We start from the raw sequence: 20,339 nt of genomic DNA, 5'->3' as shown, positions 1-20,339 counted from the left end.
ATCCCAAGAGGGGCTGTAGTATGCTGTGTTCCCAAATATACTTGTTTACAGAAATTCCTCCCACCCCTACCCCCACACACTCTTTTTGTGCAGATTTTTCTTGCAGATTTCTTATGACAGGTACATCACACTTCACACTTTCGTAAGTTCTGGACAGGGAAAGACTTACCTCATGACACAGAACTGTATTCCCCACTGTAGATTTTTCTTTGGTTCCTCAAAGATGTGTCTGACATATGCTTCTAAGATTACTTGAGAACTAAATGAGTATTTTCTACGTAAATCCAAATGTACAAAGGCAAGTAATTTTCTTAAAATTTCCAAATTTCTACCCCAACCCTCTCAACCATCCAAATGAATTAATAAACTAGTTCATCAGACGAAATTGCAGCTATTTTATACACTTTTAAAAAATGAATGCTCAATTATAATCAGATTATAAAACGAATCACATTGCCACATCTCTTTCTAGCCGCCTGGGCTGTAAGCTATTTGTCGTCAGGTTCTCAGTGGCCTCCTCTCTGCTGCCCAGCTCGAACCTGGGCCTCCCGCCCTATCGGATCAAAGAAGTTGTTGGCAAACTTTCTCACGTTGTCTGCCCTGGAGGCCCTGGAGATCTTTTGGAATTCACCGAAGGGTGCATCTTTCTCTCGCGAGATCTGCTCCATCTTCCGCTCCTTTTTCCTAATGGCTTCCTTAATGCGCTCGATGTGGCACTTTTCCTCCTTCTCGGCTTTCAGCTTCAGGATGTGATGATTCTTCTCCCGCAGGATGTTGAGCTCCCGAATCTGCTGCACCTTGTTGCTGATATTCCTGTGGACGTTACTCCTGGTCTGCAGGGTCTTCTGGTCCGCGAGCTCCACGGGCAGCCGCTCGTGCCCCTTCCTCTGCTCCCCGGACTCTTCTGCGCACCCCTTGACCTGCTGGCACTGCTCCTCCTCCTTCTTGACCTTCTCCTTCGGCTCCCGGTGATGCTCCTTAATCAGGCCCTGGGGGATCTCTTGGGACCACTGGGAACTCTGTTCCAGGGACAGCTTCCTAAGGAACTCCTCAGCCTTGGCCTGGCAGTCCCTGAGGACCTTCCGGGCCTGGTAATTGACTAGGGAGCTAAGACGGGTCTCCTGGATCTTCTTCTGGCCCTCGGTGGTGTGCACATGCCTCTTTAGACAGACCTGCTTCAGCCTCTTCTGCAGCTGCAGGCTGTTCTGCTCCCGCAGGTCCTGCATCATCCTCTCGTGCTCCTGCAGGCGCTGCACCTGGTACTGCGTCCCGCGCTTGGCCTCGGTCTCAGAGGGGGCCGCCTCCAGCTTCTCCTGGCGCTGGTTCTCTTGGTCCCCTAGCTGCGCCTTCCACCTGCGCTCCTGCCGGCTCGTGTTCGTCGCTTGCCGGTCCCACCGTCGGACACGCTGCTCCTTCTCCTGCTGCCACTGCTCCTGGCTCTGCTGCAGCAGCAGCTTGCGCTCTGTCTCTAGGGTCAACTGGACCTTCTGGTCCGAGCGCTTCAGCTCCTCCCAGGCTAGGGCCGCCTGCTGCTGCAGCTCCCGCATCCTCTGGGCCTTCTTGAGCCAGGTCAGCACCAGGGCCACAATCTTCCGGTCCCTGGAGGACATTACTGCCTCTTCCAGCTTGTTCTTGAGGATCTGGGTGTGCTGGTTCTGCATCGCCTTGCTGGAGAGCGAGTGCTGGGAGTACTGGCTGGCTAAGGACTCCACCGGATCATTACGGTATCTTTTCTGGAGGTACACGCAACCTGACTGCGTCCCGAACTCTCTGGAGGGCACAGAACACTTCTTCGTGTGAACCGAGGAAAGGGACCAGCGACCGAGACCTCTGCAGGCCGGCACTGCCCACTGGTCTCCGCTCTGCACCTTTTCTACCCCGAAAGTTCCACTCGGGGGAGTGTAAGCTCCCTGCGGGTAAGGTGGGGGCGAATCTCCCCGGGCCGGAGGGTAGTGCTGGCAGGGCTGAGGCTGTTGCGGTGGCAGCTGGGGCTGCTGCTGCCAGGCCGGGCTAGGCGGCCTGCCTCCCTGCTCCAGGGGCTTGGTACCCGCCTCCCCCCAGGCGTCTTCCAGGCGCCGGCTGCGGGGCCGGTGCTTCCTGGCGTGGTCCGGGGGCCTCCGGGCCACGTCGGTCAGGCTGCGGCTTTCAGGCGGAAAGTCCGGGTACCGGCGCCGGCGGGGCCGCGGGGTGGGCGAGCAGCGCAGGTGCGGCCAGGGCGCCGAGGCCTCGCTCCGCTCGCGGGGAGTCCCGGGCCGGGAGCACAGGCCCTGCTCGCTCTGCGGCCCTGACCCGCCCAGCCGCGCCGAGGATGCGCGCTCCTTGCGGGGCGGCGGGGCCTCCCAGAGGTCCGAGTGAGGCCACGGGGAGAAGCGGCCGAAGCCCTCCATGCTCCCTCCCCGCGCGCCCAGCGTCTGAGCCAGGGTCCCTGGACCTCACGGGGGGCGCTGCGGAGACCCGCCCCGCCCTCGGATCCCGGGGGTCCGGGCCGCCTGTGACGCTCTGGCCACTTCACAATGCGCCTCCGCCCCCCGGTTGCCGCAGCCCTCGGCCCTCGGCCCTCGCCCACCCCAGCCTTCCTAGCACCCCGCGCGGTGAGAGGAGGGGGGAGGAGGGGAGGGGAAGGGGGGAGGAGAGGGGGGAGGGGAGGAGAGGGGGAGGGGAGGAGAGGGGGAGGGGGAGGGGGGAGGAGGGGGAGGAGAGGGGAGTGGGGAGGGGCTGTAGAAAGACAGGGTGACCCTTAAAGCTGAGGGTGTGTAGTGAACCCCCACTGGTGTTTCAGGCAGGAATTTGAACTCGCATTTGTATACCTTAAAGTAGCAGAATTTTAAAAGTAGACAGGTGAAGGCATTACCCCCAGAATGGAATGCGGCGGGCAAGTCCTTTAGTCAGGGGTCCCTCCATTCTCTGCGCCTCTGCAGTGTATGCAAATGAAGCGGCCATGGAAGCACGTTAATTCACTGCACCATCCTTCTGCCCTTTTAAGTTAGCAGGCCCAAATTATACTTTTTAAACTTTTAGAAGAGAGAGAGACAGAAAAAATAAACAACTAATTTGTTTTCTCCTAATATGGCAATTACTGCTTTTGTCAAAATATGAATGTTAAGTGCACATTTCTGAAATAACATCAGTGGACAGCATGCCGAAATCACATTGTTATTGTTGTTTTCCTTTTTCTCCAGTTTTGTGAGATTATTTTTTCTTGTTGAGGCACCCAGGGCTAATGGGAAAAGCACTGAATTTGGTCATGCAAACTTGAGTTTGAATCTCCTCTGCCACTTTCCACTTGTGTGGTCTTGGGCTAGTTACTTAACTCTCCTGACCCTCAAATTCTGGAACAGTGGACTGGAAGAGGGGCCGTGACAATAGCACTGTTGGGCTGCCCTGAGGGTCGGATGAAACTATGTATCAAGAGCTTAGTGCCTTAATGCATTCAATAAACATTATTTTGATGTCCTTCTAGCCTTCAATTACAAATTGTAAGGTTTAATATATGGGTTTACAAAAGTTTCTACACATTCCTAGAGAAGAAGAATGGAATTAATGTTATCCTAAAACAGTTTAGGTAAAGGATAGAGTGCTAGGGAGGGACGATGCCCCGGTTCTGTTGTGTTCTTCCTGGACTGTGGATCATGGCTAAGTCACTTCCTTTCTCTGAGATGTAATGAGGAAACAGTTCTGGATAACATTCTCCAAATATGGTCAATCCTTAAAGAAGAAAATTAAGTATTTACTGATCCCAGTCTTCTTCACCCACATCTCCTTGAAGTTTCACAGTGACCCAGCTAGCCAGGGCCAGTAGAACTGATAACATTTCCTTAAGACAAATCTGAGGCTTGGCCATATTAACTGATTCCCCCAAAGATCAGTTGGTCAATGGTGGAAGTTTTGACTTCAGGTTCACTTGTCTTTCCATATCATGCTGCCTTTCAGGAAATGTACTTTGAATTGAGACATGTGTTACGGACCGAAAGTTTGTGTTCTTCCCAATTCGTATGTTGAAGCCCTAAACCCCAGTGTGATGGTATTTGGAGGTGGGACCTTTGGGAGGTGATTAGGTTTAGATGAGGTCATGAAGGTGGGGCCTCCATGATGGGATTAGAGGAAGGGACCAGAACTTCTGCTCTCTGCCATGTGAGATCCCAAACAGAAGGTGGCTGTTTGTAAGCCCGGAAGCGGGCCGTCACCAAGAACTGAATGTGCTTGCATTTTCACCTAGCACTTCCCAGCCTGCAGAACTGTGAGAAATAAATGTCTGTTGTTTAAGCCACCCAGTCTATGGTGTTTTGTTAGAGCAGCCTCAGCTGACTAAGATGACATGCTTTACAAAAAATTATGATCAGTATATATCCGAGGGTCATGACAGCCATGTCCTTGAAGCCATGTGGTAGCAGCCTTAACCAGAGTGACTGAGGCCTCCCCAGGAGCCCACTCTGCCTGGATGGGATCTCACATGCAGTCATTAGCACGTCTATAGCTGAGAACAGGAGGTTGTTTCTACCCTAGGTTTCTATTGGTGCAACTCATACCATTGTTAGAGAAATTATTTAGTGATTATAATTTTTACTAGGAGGCAACTTTTACATCAAATAAATCAAATTTGAAATGGAATCATTTAAGTGAGGAAATATTTGGGCATGAACTGAGTTGTGCTGATACCTGAATGTCATATGCCTTTGCGGAAGCTTTGTAAAACATTTTGTACATCTACATGTGGCTCTGGCTGGTATCAGGCCATTTCCTGTTACAGAGAAGCAGTGCTGTGTGGGCGAAAGTAGAGCCACCCAAGAGCCAGGAGACCTGCCACCAGGCAGCTCTGCCACCTGCTGAATCACCTGAAGTGGTCATCTTATTCTCTGTCTGGTGACTCTGGTGGTTTCTTCATTGCTGCAGGAGATGATCTGTAAGATCTCATTCAGTCCCCAGTGCAACTAGAAAGAGGAGTTCAATTTAGTAACTCCTGCAGCCTTCATTCTGCAAAACAAAAATGAGTTAATCCCTGAAAAATGCTTACAGCAGTGCTTGGCATGTGGTTGCTGCCTTATAAAAATTAGTCACTAGAGTGATCAGTATCATTATTCCAAGAGCATTAAAACCATAGCAGCGTAGGGCTGAATTTAAAGACCTAGTTTGGCAGATGTAAGCTATTACATATGGAATGGAAAAACAACAAGGTCCTACTGTATAGTACAGAGAACTATATTCAGTATCCTATGATAAGCCATAATGGAAAAGAATATTTTTTGAAAAAAGAATGTATATATGTACGTAACTGAATCACTTTGCTGTACAGCAGAAATTAACACAACATTGTAAATCAACTATACTTCAATTATAAAGAAAGAAAGAAAGAGAGGAAGAAAGGAAGGAAGGAAGAAAGGAAGAAGGGAAGAAAGAAAGAGAGAGAGAGAAAGAAAGAAAGAAAGACATAGTGTGGAGCAAGCCAGATTCCCAATTCAGGGCTCTTTGGCCTCTTTCTTGCCCTGAAGGTTCTCAGAATTCCTCATGGAATTGAGAATAGCTCACTCACCTCTGTTGATGATAGAGGGGACACAGTCTTAACTTCATGATGCCACAAACATTTATTGAAATCTGGGCCAGGATTAGAAAGATAATCAAAGGCCCTTGCCCACAATATTGCTAGGAGAAACACGTCCAGGTAACAGATGTGGTAAGTGGTTAGACAGTAAATTCAGCAGTCTTCCTAGAGGAGGGAGGGATTAGTTTATAACGGAAGTTCATCCACGTTGTTCATAAGGGAAGAGTTCACATAGAATGATGGTGCTAAACCTGGGAAGGCAACTAGGATCTCGCCATACAGGGAGGAGCAGGAGGACACACCCGGCAGAGGACACTGTGTGGCCACAGTGCGAAGCCTCAGAAATGCCTGGCATGTGGGGTCATGTGTGGTTTGTGTAGCGGGGACTTGGGGTATGTGTGCAGTGCAGTGACGGGTGATGGCACCAAAAAGGTGGGCTGGACCCAGATTCCACTGGGCCCTGAATGCTAGGCCAAGGAGCACAGGCTTCCCACTGGGCAGTAGGGTTCCAGCTGTGTCCAGAAGTGCTTCAGGATTCCTTGAAGCTGCCGGGAGCCCAGAGGAGGTGGGGCTAGAGGACTTTAGGGCAGCCTCTGAGGCGTCTGTCCCTGCTTCACCCAGAGCAGCTCAGAGCAGCTCAGATTTTATCTGTTTTCTATCCTGGGGTTCTTGGTTACACGTTATTGAAAAAAGTTGGGGCTTCCTCTGCTTACAAAAAAGGGTTAAAATCCACTATGTAGACAACAGTGAGTCAATAAAAGTCTTGAAACCAAAAAGTGACCCGATTTAGTTTCTATTTTAGAAAGCTCACCCTGGCAGCAAGGTAGAAGGTAAATTGAGATGAGGAGTATGGGGAGGGAAATTGGAGAAAGGGGGCCAGTTAAGAAATTGGTTCAGTAATTGGGGCAAGCAAGAAGGAAGTGAGTGTAAACCCAGACATTGGCAAGGGGAGAGGGAGGGATGGATTCAAGGTACACTGCAGAAGTCAAGGAACCATGACCTGAAGGTGGACTCGATCTGGAGAAAGAGGGTTTCTACCCCAGGAGCCTGGGAAGATGGCGAGTGGCAGTGACAAGAGGTCTCAGTCTAGGTGACCTTGAAAACAGGGATTTTGGAAATCAGGTGAAAGAAGCTGTAATAAAAGTGACTACGGCACAGAGCAGCAAACAGAATGTCTGGAAGAGGCTGATGAAACTGGGAAGAGAAACCTTATCTTTTGAGGGACCTGGTGACGAGGCTCCTGCTTAGAGCACAGCTGCCCAAGCAGGACAGGTGCTCTCACCTGCATTGTTAGCATCTGATCAAGATCCCTGGGAGAATGGCTAGCTGGGAAGCCTATGTCAGTTCTTCCATCAGGCAGATGAAAGAGATGTTTTGTAAATGTTCAGCTGCCAAGCATTCCCTTGATACTAGGAACATTCAGCCTCCTTTTTATTTGGCAGAAAAATCCTCAGTGTATTTCACTGGAGGCCTCAGAATTTAGACCTTCTGCCAAATGAGGACATGGGCCTCTTTTCTGCATTTGTTGGAGACTTGGAAAATATGGCAAAATGTGCTCTAACCTCACAATCTGAATTGACTTATGGAATAGACATGTGTTTTGGGCCCTTACTCAGAATGACTGTTAGTGGGCCCTTACTCAGAATGACTGTTAGTGGTAGTGACTTCAGATTTGATCTCTTGGCACAAAGCAACTAGTTCTTGGATGGGCCAAAAGGGAGAAATAAACTAGAGTTTCTCCATCCAATATAGCAGCTGGCAGCCACACACGGGTATGAGCATTTGAACATGGGTAGTTCCAATTGTCATGTGTTATAAGTATAAAATACACACTGATTTTAAAAACTTACTGTAAAAAAAAGTTAAATATCTCAACACTTTTTATAATATTGGTCACTTGTTGAGATGGCATTTTAAACACAGTGGACTAAATAAAACATATTATCAAAGTTAATTTCACATGTTATTTGTTTTAATGTGGCTATTAGTCAATTTAAAATTATATATATGTAAGTATATATCACGGTATATTTCTATTGGACAACACTACTCTAGATAATTGAGGTTCCTCAACATTCATGTTGCAAGTGAAAGCTTTCAATGTCTAGGTAATTTTTATTTTATGTAAATTTATTGCTTTGAGTAGAAGGGTTTAAGATGGCGGCATAGGAAGACCCTGAACTCAACTCCTCCCATGGACACAACAAACTTACAGCAACATATGGATGATTTTCCTTTGAAAAGGACCTGAGAACTAGATAAACAGTGCCTTGACAGCAAAAGATAAAAAAGATGCATTGAGACAGAGAAGCAGAGTGTCTCACCCAGGTCCCCACCCCAGAAGCAGTGACCCACAGTTGGGAGGGATCCCAAAGATATAGAACTTTCCCTCAAGGAGTGAAGGGATTGAGCCCCATGTGAGGCACCCTGACCTTTGGGTCCAACACTGAAAAGACAAGCCCCACAAATCAGTGGGGATTAAGTCCAGGAGAACCATAAAACTATAGGGAACAGTGAACCCACTCTTAAAGGGCTTACATGCAGACCCATTTGCAGTGAGATCCAGGGTAAAAGCAGCAGAAAAGGCAAAAATGGCAAAGAACACCTAGACCATAAGTGAGGGAGACCCACTTACTGATTTTATAGTAGCTGCCAGAGAGGTAGGAACCTGCTGGTACTTTCTTGGGGATGGAAGTGCTATTGGGCACCTTTTTTACAATCTCATCGTAACTTGCTGGTGAAGAGCTGGTGAATGCCATTTTTGGCACCCTCCCTCTAGCCTGATAGCACCGGAGGGCATGCTCCACCCACTCCACAATACAACCCAGCTGGGTGAGGGCCTTGCCCACCCTGCGCAGCAGCTGCGCCACACCTGGGCTGGGCGAATGCACTGTGTCCTGCCTTCCCCAGGCAGTGGCCATGCTGCAACCAAGTCAGGTGAGCACCCCAGGGCCCCGCCTTTTCCACACAGCTGCTGAGACCCCACCACAGCTGGTGTGTGCATGCAGCCCACACGAGGGCCTCCCCTTGAGCACCTGGCTCTGGTGTTCAGGGAAGACTGTGCTTCTGGGCCCCAAGGGTCATCTCCTACACGAGAACACTCCTTCAAGACTGAGAAGTAGGTGTTTTGCCTGATACATATACACAAACACAGGTAGTCAGACAAAATGAGGAGACAGAGGAATACGTTCCAAACCAAAGAACAAGACAAATCCCCAGCAAAAGACATTAATGAAATGAAGATAAGCAACCTACCTGATAAATAGTTCAAAGTAATGATCATAAAAATGCCCACCAAACTTGGAAGAATAATGAATGAACACAGCAAGAACTTCAACAAAGCAATAGAAAATATAAGAAAGTACCAAACAGAAGTTATAACTGAACTGAAAACTATACTTGAGGGGTTCAACAGCAGACCAGATGAAGTAGAAGGATGAATCAATGAGCTGGAAGACAAAGCAATGAAAATCACCCACACAGAGCAGGAAAATGAAAAAGAATTTTAGAAAGTGAAGATACTTGAGTACCTCGGGTCCAACATCAGGTGGAATAACATTTGCATTAGAGTGATCTCAGAAAGAGAAGACAGAGAGGAAGGGCCAGAAAAATAATTTGAAGAAATAATGGTTGAAAACTTCCCTAATCTAGGGAATGAAATAGATATCCAGGTCCAGGAAGTCCAGAGAGTTCCAAGTAAGATGAGCCCAAAGAGAACCACACCAAGACACATTATAGTTAAAATGGTAAAAGTTAAAGGTAAAGAGAGAATCTTAAAGGCAGCAAGAGCAAAACAACTTAGAATGTATAAGGGAAACCCCATAAAGCTGTTAGTAGAATTTTCAACAGAAATTTTATGGGCCAGAAGGGAGTGGCATGACATAATCAAGGTGCTGAAAAGAAAAACTTTCCAGCCAAGAATTCTCAACCTGACAAGGTTATCATTCAGAATTGAAGAAGAGATTAAGAGTTTTCCAGATAAGCAAACGCTAAAGGTGTTCATCACCACTCAACTGGCCCTACAAGAAATGTTAAAGGAAATTCTCTAAGCTGGAAAGAAAAGGCACTAATTAATAATAAGAAAACATACAAAAGTAAAAATCTCACTAGAAAGGTAAATATACAGGAAAGATAGTAGATCAACCACTTACAAAGCAGGTATAAAGGTTGAAAGACAAAAGTAGTAAAATTAACTAAAATTATAATAATTAGTTAATAATTAGTCTGACCACAATGACCACTATGAAACTAGAAATCAATTACAAGAAGAAAACTGGAAAAACCACAAAAATGTAGAGCTTAAACAACCAGTGAGTCATTGAAGAAATCAAAAGAGAAATTGAAAAATACCTGGAGACGAATGAAAACAGAGATACAATGTGCCAAAATCTATGGAATGCAGCAAAAGCAGTTGAAGAGAGAAGTACATAGCATTACAGGCCTACCTCAAGAAACAAACAAACAAACAAAAAAACCTCTCAAATAAACAATCTAACTTTACACCTAAAGTAACTGGAAAAGGAAGAACAAATGAAGCCCAAAGTCAGTAGAAGGAAGGAGCAGATCAGAGCAGAAATAAATGAAATAAATACTAAAGAGACAAGAGATCAGTGAAACTAAGATCTGGTTCTTTGAGAAGATTAAAAAAAATAGAAAATAGAAGATAAAAAATATTGAAAAGCCTTTTGTTAGACTAACCAAGAAAAAAGAGAAAGGGCTCAAATAAATAAAATCAGAAATGAAAGAGGAGAAATTGCAGTTGCTACTGCAGAAATACAAAGGATCATAAGAGAATACTGTGAACAATTATACACCAAAAAATTGGACAGCATAGAAAAAAAGGGACCAATTCCTAGAAACATGCAATCTACCAAGATTGAATCATGAAGAAATATAAAACCTGAAGACTGATTACAGTAGTCAAAAACCTCCCAACAAACAAAATTCCGGGACCAGACAGCTTCCCTGGTGAATTTTTCCAAACATTCAAAGATTTAATACCTATCCTTCTCAAACCCTTCCAAAAAAAAATCAAAGAGGAGGGAATGCTTCCACACTCACTTTATAAGGCCAGCATTACCTTGATACCAAAACCAGATAAGGGCATCACACACACACAAAAATTACAGGCCAATATCCTTGATAAGTATAGATGGAAAAATCCTCAACAAAATATTAGGAAACCAAATTCAATAATACATTAAAAGGATCATACACCCCATGATCAAGTGGGATTTCTTCCAGAGATACAAGGGTGATTCAACATCTGCAAATCGATCAACATGATACACCACATTAATAAAATGAGAGATAAAAATTATACGATCATCTCAATAGATGCAGAAAAAGTATTTGATAAAATCATAACATCTGTTTATGATAAAAACTCTCAACAAAATGTGTATGGAGGGAACGTACCTCAACAAACAAAGGCCATATATGACAAACCGAGAGATAACATCATATTCAATGATGAAAAAGCTGAAAGCTTTTCCTCTAAGATCAGGAACAAGACAAGGATGGATGTCCACTCTACCAATTTTATTCAACATAGTGTTGAAAGTCCTAGCCACAGCAGTTAGGCAAGAAAAATAAATAAAAGTCATCCAAATCAGAAAGGAAGAAGCAGAACTATCATTATTTGCAGATGATATGATGCTATATATAGAAAACCCTAAAGATTCTACCAAAAAACTCTTTGAACTAATAAATGAATTCAGCTAAGTTTCAGGATACAAAATCAATATAGAGAAATCTGTGGCATTTCTATCAGAAAGATAATTTAAGAAAACCCCATTTAAAATTGTAGCAATAAGGATAAAATACCTAGGAAGAAATTTAACCAAGGAGGTGAAATACCTGTACACTGAAAACTATGAGACACTGATGAAAGAAATTTAAGAAGACACAAATGAATGGAAAGATACACTGTGCTCATGGATTGGAAGAATTAATATTGTTAAAATGTCCATACTACCCAAAGCAATCTATAGATTCAATGCAATCCCTATCAAAATTCCAATGGCATATTTCACAAAACTAGAACAAATAATTCTAAAGTTTGTGCAGAAACAGAAAAGATCCTGAATGGCCAAAACAATCTTGAGAAAGAAGAACAAAGCTGGAGGTATCATGCTCCCTGATTTCAAGCTATACTACAAAGCTATAGTAATCAAAACAGTATGATACTGGCACAAAAACAGACACACTGATGAGTGGAACAGAATTGATAGCCCTGAAGTAAACCCACACATATAAGAACAATTAATTTATGACAGAGGTGCAAAGAACATACAATGGAGAAAGGAGAGTCTCTTTGATAAGTGGTGTTGAGAAAACTGGATTGCCACATGGAAAAGAATGAAACTAGACTACGGTCTTACACCAAACACAAAAATCAACTCAAATTGAATTAAAGACTTAAATGTAGGCCTAAAACAGTAAAATTCCTAGTAGGAAACATAGGCAGTAACCTCATTGTCATCAGTCTTAACAATATTCCTGTGGACTGGACTCCAAGGGCAAGAGAAACAACAGTAAAAATAAACAAATGGGACTACATCAAACTAAAAAGCTTCTGCACAGTGAAGGAAACAATTATCAAAACAAAAAGACAACCTACTAAATGGGAGAAAATGTTTGCAAATCATGTATCTGATAAGGGTTAATATCCAAAATATATAAAGAACTCATAAAACTCAACAACAATGAAACAATCCAATTAAAAAATGGGCAGAGACACTGAATAGAGACATATCCAAAGAAGATACACAGATGGCCAATAAGCACATGAAAAGATGTTCATCAGTACTGATTATTATGGACATGCAAATCAAAACCACAATGAGATATCGCCTCACACTAGTTAGAATGGTTAGTATCAAAAAGACAAGAAATAGCAAGTGTTGGAGAGGATGTGTTGATGGGAATGTAAACTGGTGCAGCCACGATCGAAAACATTTTAGAGATTCTTCAAAAAATTAAGAAAACTACCATACAATCCAGCAATTCCACTCTGGGGATTTATTCAAAGAAAATGAAAACAATAATTCAAAAACATATATGCACTCCTATGTTCATTGCGGCATTATTAACAATAGTCAAGATATGAAAGCAGCCTAAGTGTCCATCCATGGATGAATGGATAAAGAAAATGTGGTATGTATACCCAATGGACTACTGCTCAGCCATGAAAAGGAATGAAATCTTGCCATTTGTGACAACATGGATGGACCTGGAGAGTATCATGCTAAGTGAAATAAGTCAGAAGGAAAAAGACAAATACCATATGATTTCACTCATCTGTGGTATCCAAAACAAAGCAAAACAAAACAAACGAACAAACTCATAGATACAGAGAACAGATCAGTGGTTACCAGAGGGAAAGGGGGTTAGGGGGTGGGCAGAAGGGGTGAAAGGGGTCAATTTTATGGTGACGGATGTGATCACTTTGTAGTGTATACAGATTTCGAATTATGATGCTGTACACCTGACACTAGATAATTAAAAAATGTATTGCTTTGAAATTACCTTTTCTAAAAAGATAATAATTGGGTCAAAAGGTTTTTTCTTCAATGGCTGGATGATAGGTTAAATTATTAAGTTTCAGATTTTAGCTTTGCAGTAGAATTTCACAGGAATTCAGTTATTTCACGCCCCACCCCCACTTTTTCCTTACTGCACAAGAATACGATGCCCCAAAGCAACAGTATCTGAGAATACAGAATAGGCCACTCTGTACATGTGCCTATGAGATATGAACTCATTAAAAATACCAGACCCACAAAACAGTGAAAAAAAATTTTTTATAGGAACACCCACGGCAGTGAATGAAAAACTTATGTTAATGCTGTTCTAAGAATGAAACTTGTAGCTTATAAACTTCTTTAAAAAAAAAAGAAGAAGAAGATAGTGGGATAAGGACCTGGAAATATGAAAGTTCCCATGGAAACAATCATTTACCCGCCATGCAAATATTCCATGTGTATGAGAGTAGATATGTGTAGAAACGAGGGCTGACCCATATTAAGTTGGAGCATTGGAGTGTTGCTGTAAGTGCTTTATGTGTAAACCCTACCACAATGAAGTGAAGTAAGGACTGTTTTTTCTTGGGGCACAGAGAGAGAATCAGAAGATCAGGAAGCTAGCTAGCAGTGGAGCCAGAATCAGAACCCTGGCCCTCACCCTAACCTCTACACTGTATGCCCTTCTGAGCAAGTGCAACATAATTATAGTCAGAGAGAAACACCTGTGGACCAGAGAGCAGGACAGGATTTTAAACATTTCTAGTTTTGCTTCATCTTAGCATTCTGATGTTTTTCACATTTGTAACCTTAATGCAATTAAAAGCAGGAGATGGTAATCAACCAATTCTTATGAAGGAAGGAAGGACTTAAAATAAGTACTTTGAGAGCCGAAAGGGAGTTCACTTCCACGGTGTGATAACGGGATGCAGTTACTGGATCACTCAGCACTGACACAGGAACACGAAACTGCGCCATAACGTTATTTATTTTTGAAATTTTATCACAAATAATTTGTAAAGTTAAACATAGGAAGAGGCTTTTCCAATGGAAATTTGCAAAAATAGTCACACTTAATAACTTACCCAATTTGGAATTTCTTCTTCATCCTCAACATAATATAGATATTATATTAAAATTTTTTTAAAGAATGTGCTTTGTTGAAACTTTAAAAAATGTGTGGGGTTTTAAAAGTTTTATCTTTTTCTGTTTTGCTAAAATTGAGCCTGGCATTTTTAACTTCAAAGGAAATTTGTTTTTCCGAAAGGTCTAAGTGAGGGGAGATAGCTCTACAGTACAAGTCTGATGATGGATGGTTTGCTGTGAGTGCTGACTCTGCATGTAGTGTATCAGTAATAATGTTGTGCATTGACTTCTTATTTTAAAAAATTATTTATTTATTTATTTTTGGCTGTGTTGGGTCTTCACTGCTGCACGCGGGCTTTCTCTAGTTGCGGCAAGTGGGGGCTACTCTTCGTTGCAGTGCACGGGCTTCTCATTGTGGTATCTTCCCTCGTTGTGGAGCACAGGCTCTAGGCGCATGGGCTTCAGTAGTTGTGGCACGCAGGCTCAGTAGTTGTGGCTCGCGGGCTCTAGAGCGCAGGCTCAGTAGTTGTGGTGCACAGGCTTAGTTGCTCCGCGGCATGTGGGATCTTCCCAGACCAGGGCTCGAACCCGTGTCCCCTGCATTGGCAGGCGGATTCTTAACCACTGTGCCACCAGGGAAGTCCTGTGCATTGACTTCTTTACTGATGTTATCAGCAGGGTAGGAATCCTCAGCCCACTAAAATTCCAGCCGCCACATCCAGCAGGCTTATCCTACTGTGGATATCACATGGTGTCTTTTCACTCAAAGCCACCCACACACAGGGCTGGAGTAGAATCTCGACAACCATGGGTGGCTTTGTCTGTGTGCTCAGCAAACACTTCTGTCCGCAGGAACCTTACAAAGGTGCCTTTGTCTGCCTGCCTGGGTCTCTGCATGGTCCCAGTTCAGGGCAAAGTTATGAGCCGTTCTCCCTTCTGTATGGATTGGTGCTCCTTCTTCAAGTCTTGGTTTGAGGCACGCCTTCCCTGACCTTCCTGACCAGATGAAATGCCCTGCCATGCCCTCTCATAGCCACTTTAGAGCACCAGCCCCTCTCCTTGGTGGTATGTGTCCATTGCAGGGCTACTCTTGGCAGCTCTGTGATTAACAAAGACCTCTACCAGTAAGTTCCATGAGAGAATGGGCTTGCCTGTTTTTGTCACTATCATTCACTAATGTTTCTCCAGTGCCTGGCATGGTGCCTGGCATGTTGTAGGCACTTGGCAAGTATTTGTTGAATGAATGAAATAAATGGTTGGCTGCACCTAAAATTCAGTATCTAACCACAGCTGAGCCCCCATGGGTGAGCATCAATCATTCTCTATGTCTATATGCACCTCCTGCAGCAATGATTTCCAATCTTTCTTACTTGACTCAATGCCCAAACTTGGCCCGCTCACTCTTTGTTCCTGTTCTCAGCCCCTACGTTTTAGACAATATCAAGTGTTATCAAAGCAAGCTTCGTCACCTTCCCCTTCCTCTGGACCTTCACCCATTTTCCTCTTCCTTTCTGACCCAGAGCAGAAATTGTCCCCATCCCTTGCCAAAGCCAACTTTCCCCGTACCCTGATCCTGCCCCTCCATCCTCCCCCAGGCCACTGCTCCAACCTGCATCCCCTATCTCGACTCTTCTCTCTTTTTCCAACTCCTTCCTCTCACCTTACAGCCATGCTCAGGTGACTCCCATCTTCCCAAAACGTTGGCCCTTGGTGGTTTAGCTCTCGAGCACCGCTGTCCAACGGAACTTTCTGCAGTGGGGGAAATACTCTGTATTTCTGCTGTCACATATGGAGGCTACTACCACATGTGGCTATTGAGCACTTGAAATATGGCTAGTGTGACTGATACATGAAACTTTAATTTTATTTAGTTTTAATTAAATTTAACATTAAAATACACACATGTGGCTAGCGGCCTCCATATTGGATCCCACAGCTCTAAAGTGTAAGTTCCAAAATCATATTGTTTAGGTTAAAATAAATTACAGTTGTACCACCTCCTAACCATATGGCCTTGAGAAAGCTACTTAAGTACTAAACTTTTTCATCTAAAATTATGCTAATGGTACTATAGTATAGAGTTGTTATGAATAAGATAATTCATGGTATTACATTTAGTGCAAAGTGTATATACTCAAAATGTATTTGTTTTTGTCATCACCATCATCTTCACTGTTATCCAATCCTATTGAGACTGCTTTTTCAAGCTTCAGGTCAGATGCTTTAATGACCAACAAAATCAGTTCAGTGGGTCTTGACTAGCATTTTTTTAGAGAAATAGACCAGACTACAATAAGAAATATCAGTGCTTCTCATGCAGTAGAAATAGGTATTAATTCGTGAAACATTTGTTTCTATATACGAGTGCATTGTGTACCAGGCAATGAAGTAAAATACATTTCTCACCATGAGTTGCATAAAAAGAGTTGTGTTTCTCTAGAAGTGCTGCTTCCGAGTTGAGAAGGTCAAGACTGATATACCAGAGGCCAGATCCACTGGCCTCTTCTCAACCTTATGTGGATTTCTCAGTCCTATTTGGCACTGAGGTCCACCTTCTGTTTGATTTTCTTTCCTCTATTGACCTTTACTCTTTCCCATCCAGTATTTCTTTGAGGGCTACTTGCATCAAAATAACTCCAGGAGGGTAGGGACATATGGTAGTCAGCCTCCAAGTTGCCCCTCCACCCTGATTTTGTCTCCTGTCACTTCTGTGAACTCTCCTCTCACAGTAAATAGGACTCACCTATGTAACCAATAGGATTTTGCAGAAATGACAAATGTGACTTCTGAGGCTGGGTCATAAAAGATATTGTGGTCTCCGCCTTGCTCTCTTGGATCACCTGCTCTAGGGGAAGCTGGCTGCCACTTGATGAGGACACTCATCTTGGAATCAGAGCCTCAGGCCCAGAGAAGTCTTCAGATTTCTGGCTTACAACTTGACTGCAGCCTTGCGAGAGGCCTCGAGCCACCCAGCTGAGCTGCTCACAGATTCTTGATATCCAGAAACCATGAGATCAAAAATGTTGCTGTGTTAAGATGTGAAATTTGGGGGTTATCTGTCATGCATCAATAGATAATGAAGGGAGTGTTCTCTTTAGATCGTATGTTCCTACTGAATCTGGTTTTCTGGGGAGGTGTCTAGGAATCTTCATGAATGTCTCTGGGTGATTCTTTGACCCTCTAGAGTTTAAGAACCACTGCTCTTTTTTTCACTGACTGCCCTGCCTCTTCCTTCCATCCCTCCATTCCTTCCTTCCCCTACAGTACAGTTCCCAAAAGCTCTGTCCAGGGCCTCTTCTCTTTTTATTGTGCACTCCCCAAGCAAGTACATCTATTCTGTGGCTTCAACAGACAGACTTGGAGCAACCCGTGGACCTACTTCTTCCACACCGAGCCCTCTTCAAAGCTCCTAAGCCCTATTTTCCAACTGCCTGCCTGATATCTGCATGTGTGTTTCCCTCCAGCAAGTCAAACTCAGTATGTTCAACCTTGAATTCATAACCATCCTCATGAAACCTTTTCATTTGTGTTCCCTATTTTTGATAGTAATTTATAGCTTAGTCTCCTAGGCTCTAAATCTTGATATCATCCTTGCATCCTCTTTTTCCTTACCCTCAACACATCCGAAGATCTGACAGTCCTCCTCTTCAGTTCTCCATTCTCCCATGGCCACTGCCACCACTCTGGTTCACACGTCATTACCCCTTACCTGGCCTGTTGTGATGCCTGCTCCATTGCTTTCTCATTCTCCTCTTTCCCCACAACCTCTTCCATTCCAACCTTCAATCCACAACCTCTCCATTGTCTTTTGAATAAAGTTTAAACTCCTTGGTGTGTCATGTAAGGTCTCTAACAGTGAGGACCTAACAGGATGTTCTATGTTTATTATTAATAGCCATCTCCTAACTCACCCCTAAACACACATACTCTCTCGGCACAAGACGTTATCCATAATTTCCCAAACATGCCTTGAAGTGGTCTATATCTTTTCTCATACTATTATGACCCCTAGAGAATTAAAATTCTCCTTTGAGAATAAAAAAAAAAATCATACTGTAAAGCCCATTGCAAAATTTATTTGTGGTGCAGTTGCAATGGTAGATGTAGTTCATGTCTGCACCCTCTCATCCCAGTCCCCAAACCAGGTCAGCAGAAGGCAGGGGGAGAGTGTGGGTGCAAACCCCATTGAGCTTGCAGCTACTTTGTTGCCTTCGGACATGAAAAAGGCATTTTCAGCTTCCTGTGGGTCTTCACCTGCTTTAGCTACACAGGTTGTACTTTTGTGAAAAGACGCACTCATTATTCATTTATTGAGCTCATAAGCATTTATTAACCCTGTCCTAGCATCATGGTGGATATCAAAGTTAAGACCTAGTTCCTGCTCTTTGTCAACTCTGGTAGAGAGTAGCAATTGCCAGAAGATACTAAAATATCAGGGGACTTCACAGGTAAAGGAAATCACCTCTGGGTTGGAAGGGTGGGGAGTGGGGATAAGTTATTGCCTACCTTCCTCTCCTTGAATGTAAGCTCCAGAAGGGCAGGCATCTTTGTTTTGTTCAAGTCTATATTTCCAGTAGCTAGATCAGCAACCTACACAGAGTAGGACCCAAAATATATTTGTTGAATGAATGGGTGACTGAATAAAAACTTTTACGTAGAAAAAGTGTAGGTTCAGGTTCATAACTGTGAACTTCTTAAAGGCTGAGATGATAGCCATTTGCATTTTTATGGATTTGCATTGTGTTCAGCATACCTTAGGCACTCAATTAGTGCTGGATGAATGTCGAGTGATTCCATAGTGAGGTTTGTTTTCTCCCACCCCTTCCCTGGTGTCATTAAGTGTTAGCCTTCCAAAGAAAATATTTATGCTAAGTTGACAGTGGTTTTAAAGGTAAGAGTCTTTAAGAAACCAAGGAAAAAAGGCAAGGTGAAAGAAGATGAGACAAGATAAAAAGGTCAGGAAAATAACATTTTTAATTTAATTAACTACTGAAAGTGTTCCTGAAAGCACTGGTTTACCTTTACCTAAGAGTCAACTGAAATGGAAAATCTGACTATATGTGACGTTGTTAAACCATTTCATTAGCAACACTTCTTTGATTTAATCCAAGAACCAAATATTGCTATATAGAGGTCAAAGCTTAAAGTTAGTGAAGACTTATCCAATTCAGAATTAAATAAAAAGGCCAAAGGCCCAGAGAATGTTTATGCTGCTGTTCTTTTTCCCCCCCCAGTGATCTAAATTTAACTAACTGAAATTATATTCTAAGTATCAGATATTTATGCCAGGCTCTTAAGTGGCAGCTAATTTGCATACTGAAATTACTTGAGACTTGTTTTAGTGAGAAGCCCATTGGGTGCAGAAATAATTGCTGGGGAAGAATCAAAAGCAAGAGAACATGATGGTCTTTGCCCTGAAGCAGCTTACCATGTAAGCAGGAGAAACAGATATTAAGAAAGCGGGGGCTGGGGGGGTGGGGGGTGGGGGGTGGGGGGAGGGAAGAAGTAAAGCAATATTTGAGTTCAGATTCATTTACAGCCTTTTGGCGCAGCCTGCTAGTTGGCCATTGAAATCTGAGCTTTCCTTCTTCAGAAATGGTTGTCCCTGGGACTACATTTCCCAGCTCCCTTTGCATCTATGTGAGACTATGTGACTAGTTGGCCATGTGACCTCATTCTGGCCAATGGAATGTGGGCAGAAAAGATGTGGACCACTTTTAGGCCTGGACCTTATGCCTTACCCTCCTTCTTCTATGGGCTGATATAACTTTTTTTTTTTTTTAATTGTACTGTCTTTTCCCAGTTTTGAAGCCCTGAATAAGAGGCTGGTCAGTCAGTTTCCCTTCTTAAACAGCCGATTAAGTCCACATCCCAAACCACTTCATTGTTGGGCCCTAACACTCTGGGGCCACGAAACATATACCCTAATTGCCCCAGAGCCAGGTACCGGACAACTAGGGATAACCCCTATGCCCAGAGCCCTGCCCCCAAATGATTCAACTTAGCCAATCCACAGGAAGACCATGAAACCTAGCTAACCCCACCCGGCTTGCCATAAATCAGCTGCCCCCTAGAGCCCCAGCCTGCTGTTACTCTGTTCCTGGGTACAATCCCCTGTGTGGCCCTGCCTAGCAACCTTCTCTTGTTCAGAGCTCTAAGAATCAAAGAATTTTGCCTTTCATTTATCCAAGTGT

The 20,339-nt window shown here is 43.8% G+C and overlaps 1 protein-coding gene and 1 long non-coding RNA gene across 3 annotated transcripts in view; both read right to left on the bottom strand.

The window, feature by feature from the left end:
* The window catches only part of LOC130706884 (uncharacterized), a 35,360-nt gene that overhangs the window by 6,660 nt on the left and 8,361 nt on the right, over positions 1-20,339 (bottom strand). The window contains exon 2 of one of the 2 annotated variants that reach the window (XR_009006930.1): positions 4,833-4,971. This is a non-coding gene — a long non-coding RNA (uncharacterized LOC130706884). Of the gene's footprint in view, positions 1-3,008; positions 4,972-20,339 lie in introns of those variants that run through there. The other variant, XR_009006931.1, reaches the window with a different exon arrangement.
* On the bottom strand, positions 280-2,981 carry LOC102997454 (coiled-coil domain-containing protein 185-like). The gene has a single exon (XM_057539558.1). The coding sequence runs from the start codon at positions 2,385-2,387 to the stop codon at positions 507-509; it is 1,881 nt and encodes a 626-aa protein (XP_057395541.1). The 5' UTR covers positions 2,388-2,981; the 3' UTR covers positions 280-506.

This window comes from Balaenoptera acutorostrata, unplaced genomic scaffold (assembly GCF_949987535.1).
Source record: "Balaenoptera acutorostrata unplaced genomic scaffold, mBalAcu1.1 scaffold_608, whole genome shotgun sequence".
In the NCBI taxonomy this organism is placed as follows: Eukaryota; Metazoa; Chordata; class Mammalia; order Artiodactyla; family Balaenopteridae; genus Balaenoptera; species Balaenoptera acutorostrata.
The sequence above is the reverse complement of the archived record's forward strand: the minus strand, read 5'-3'. Positions and strand labels throughout refer to the sequence as shown.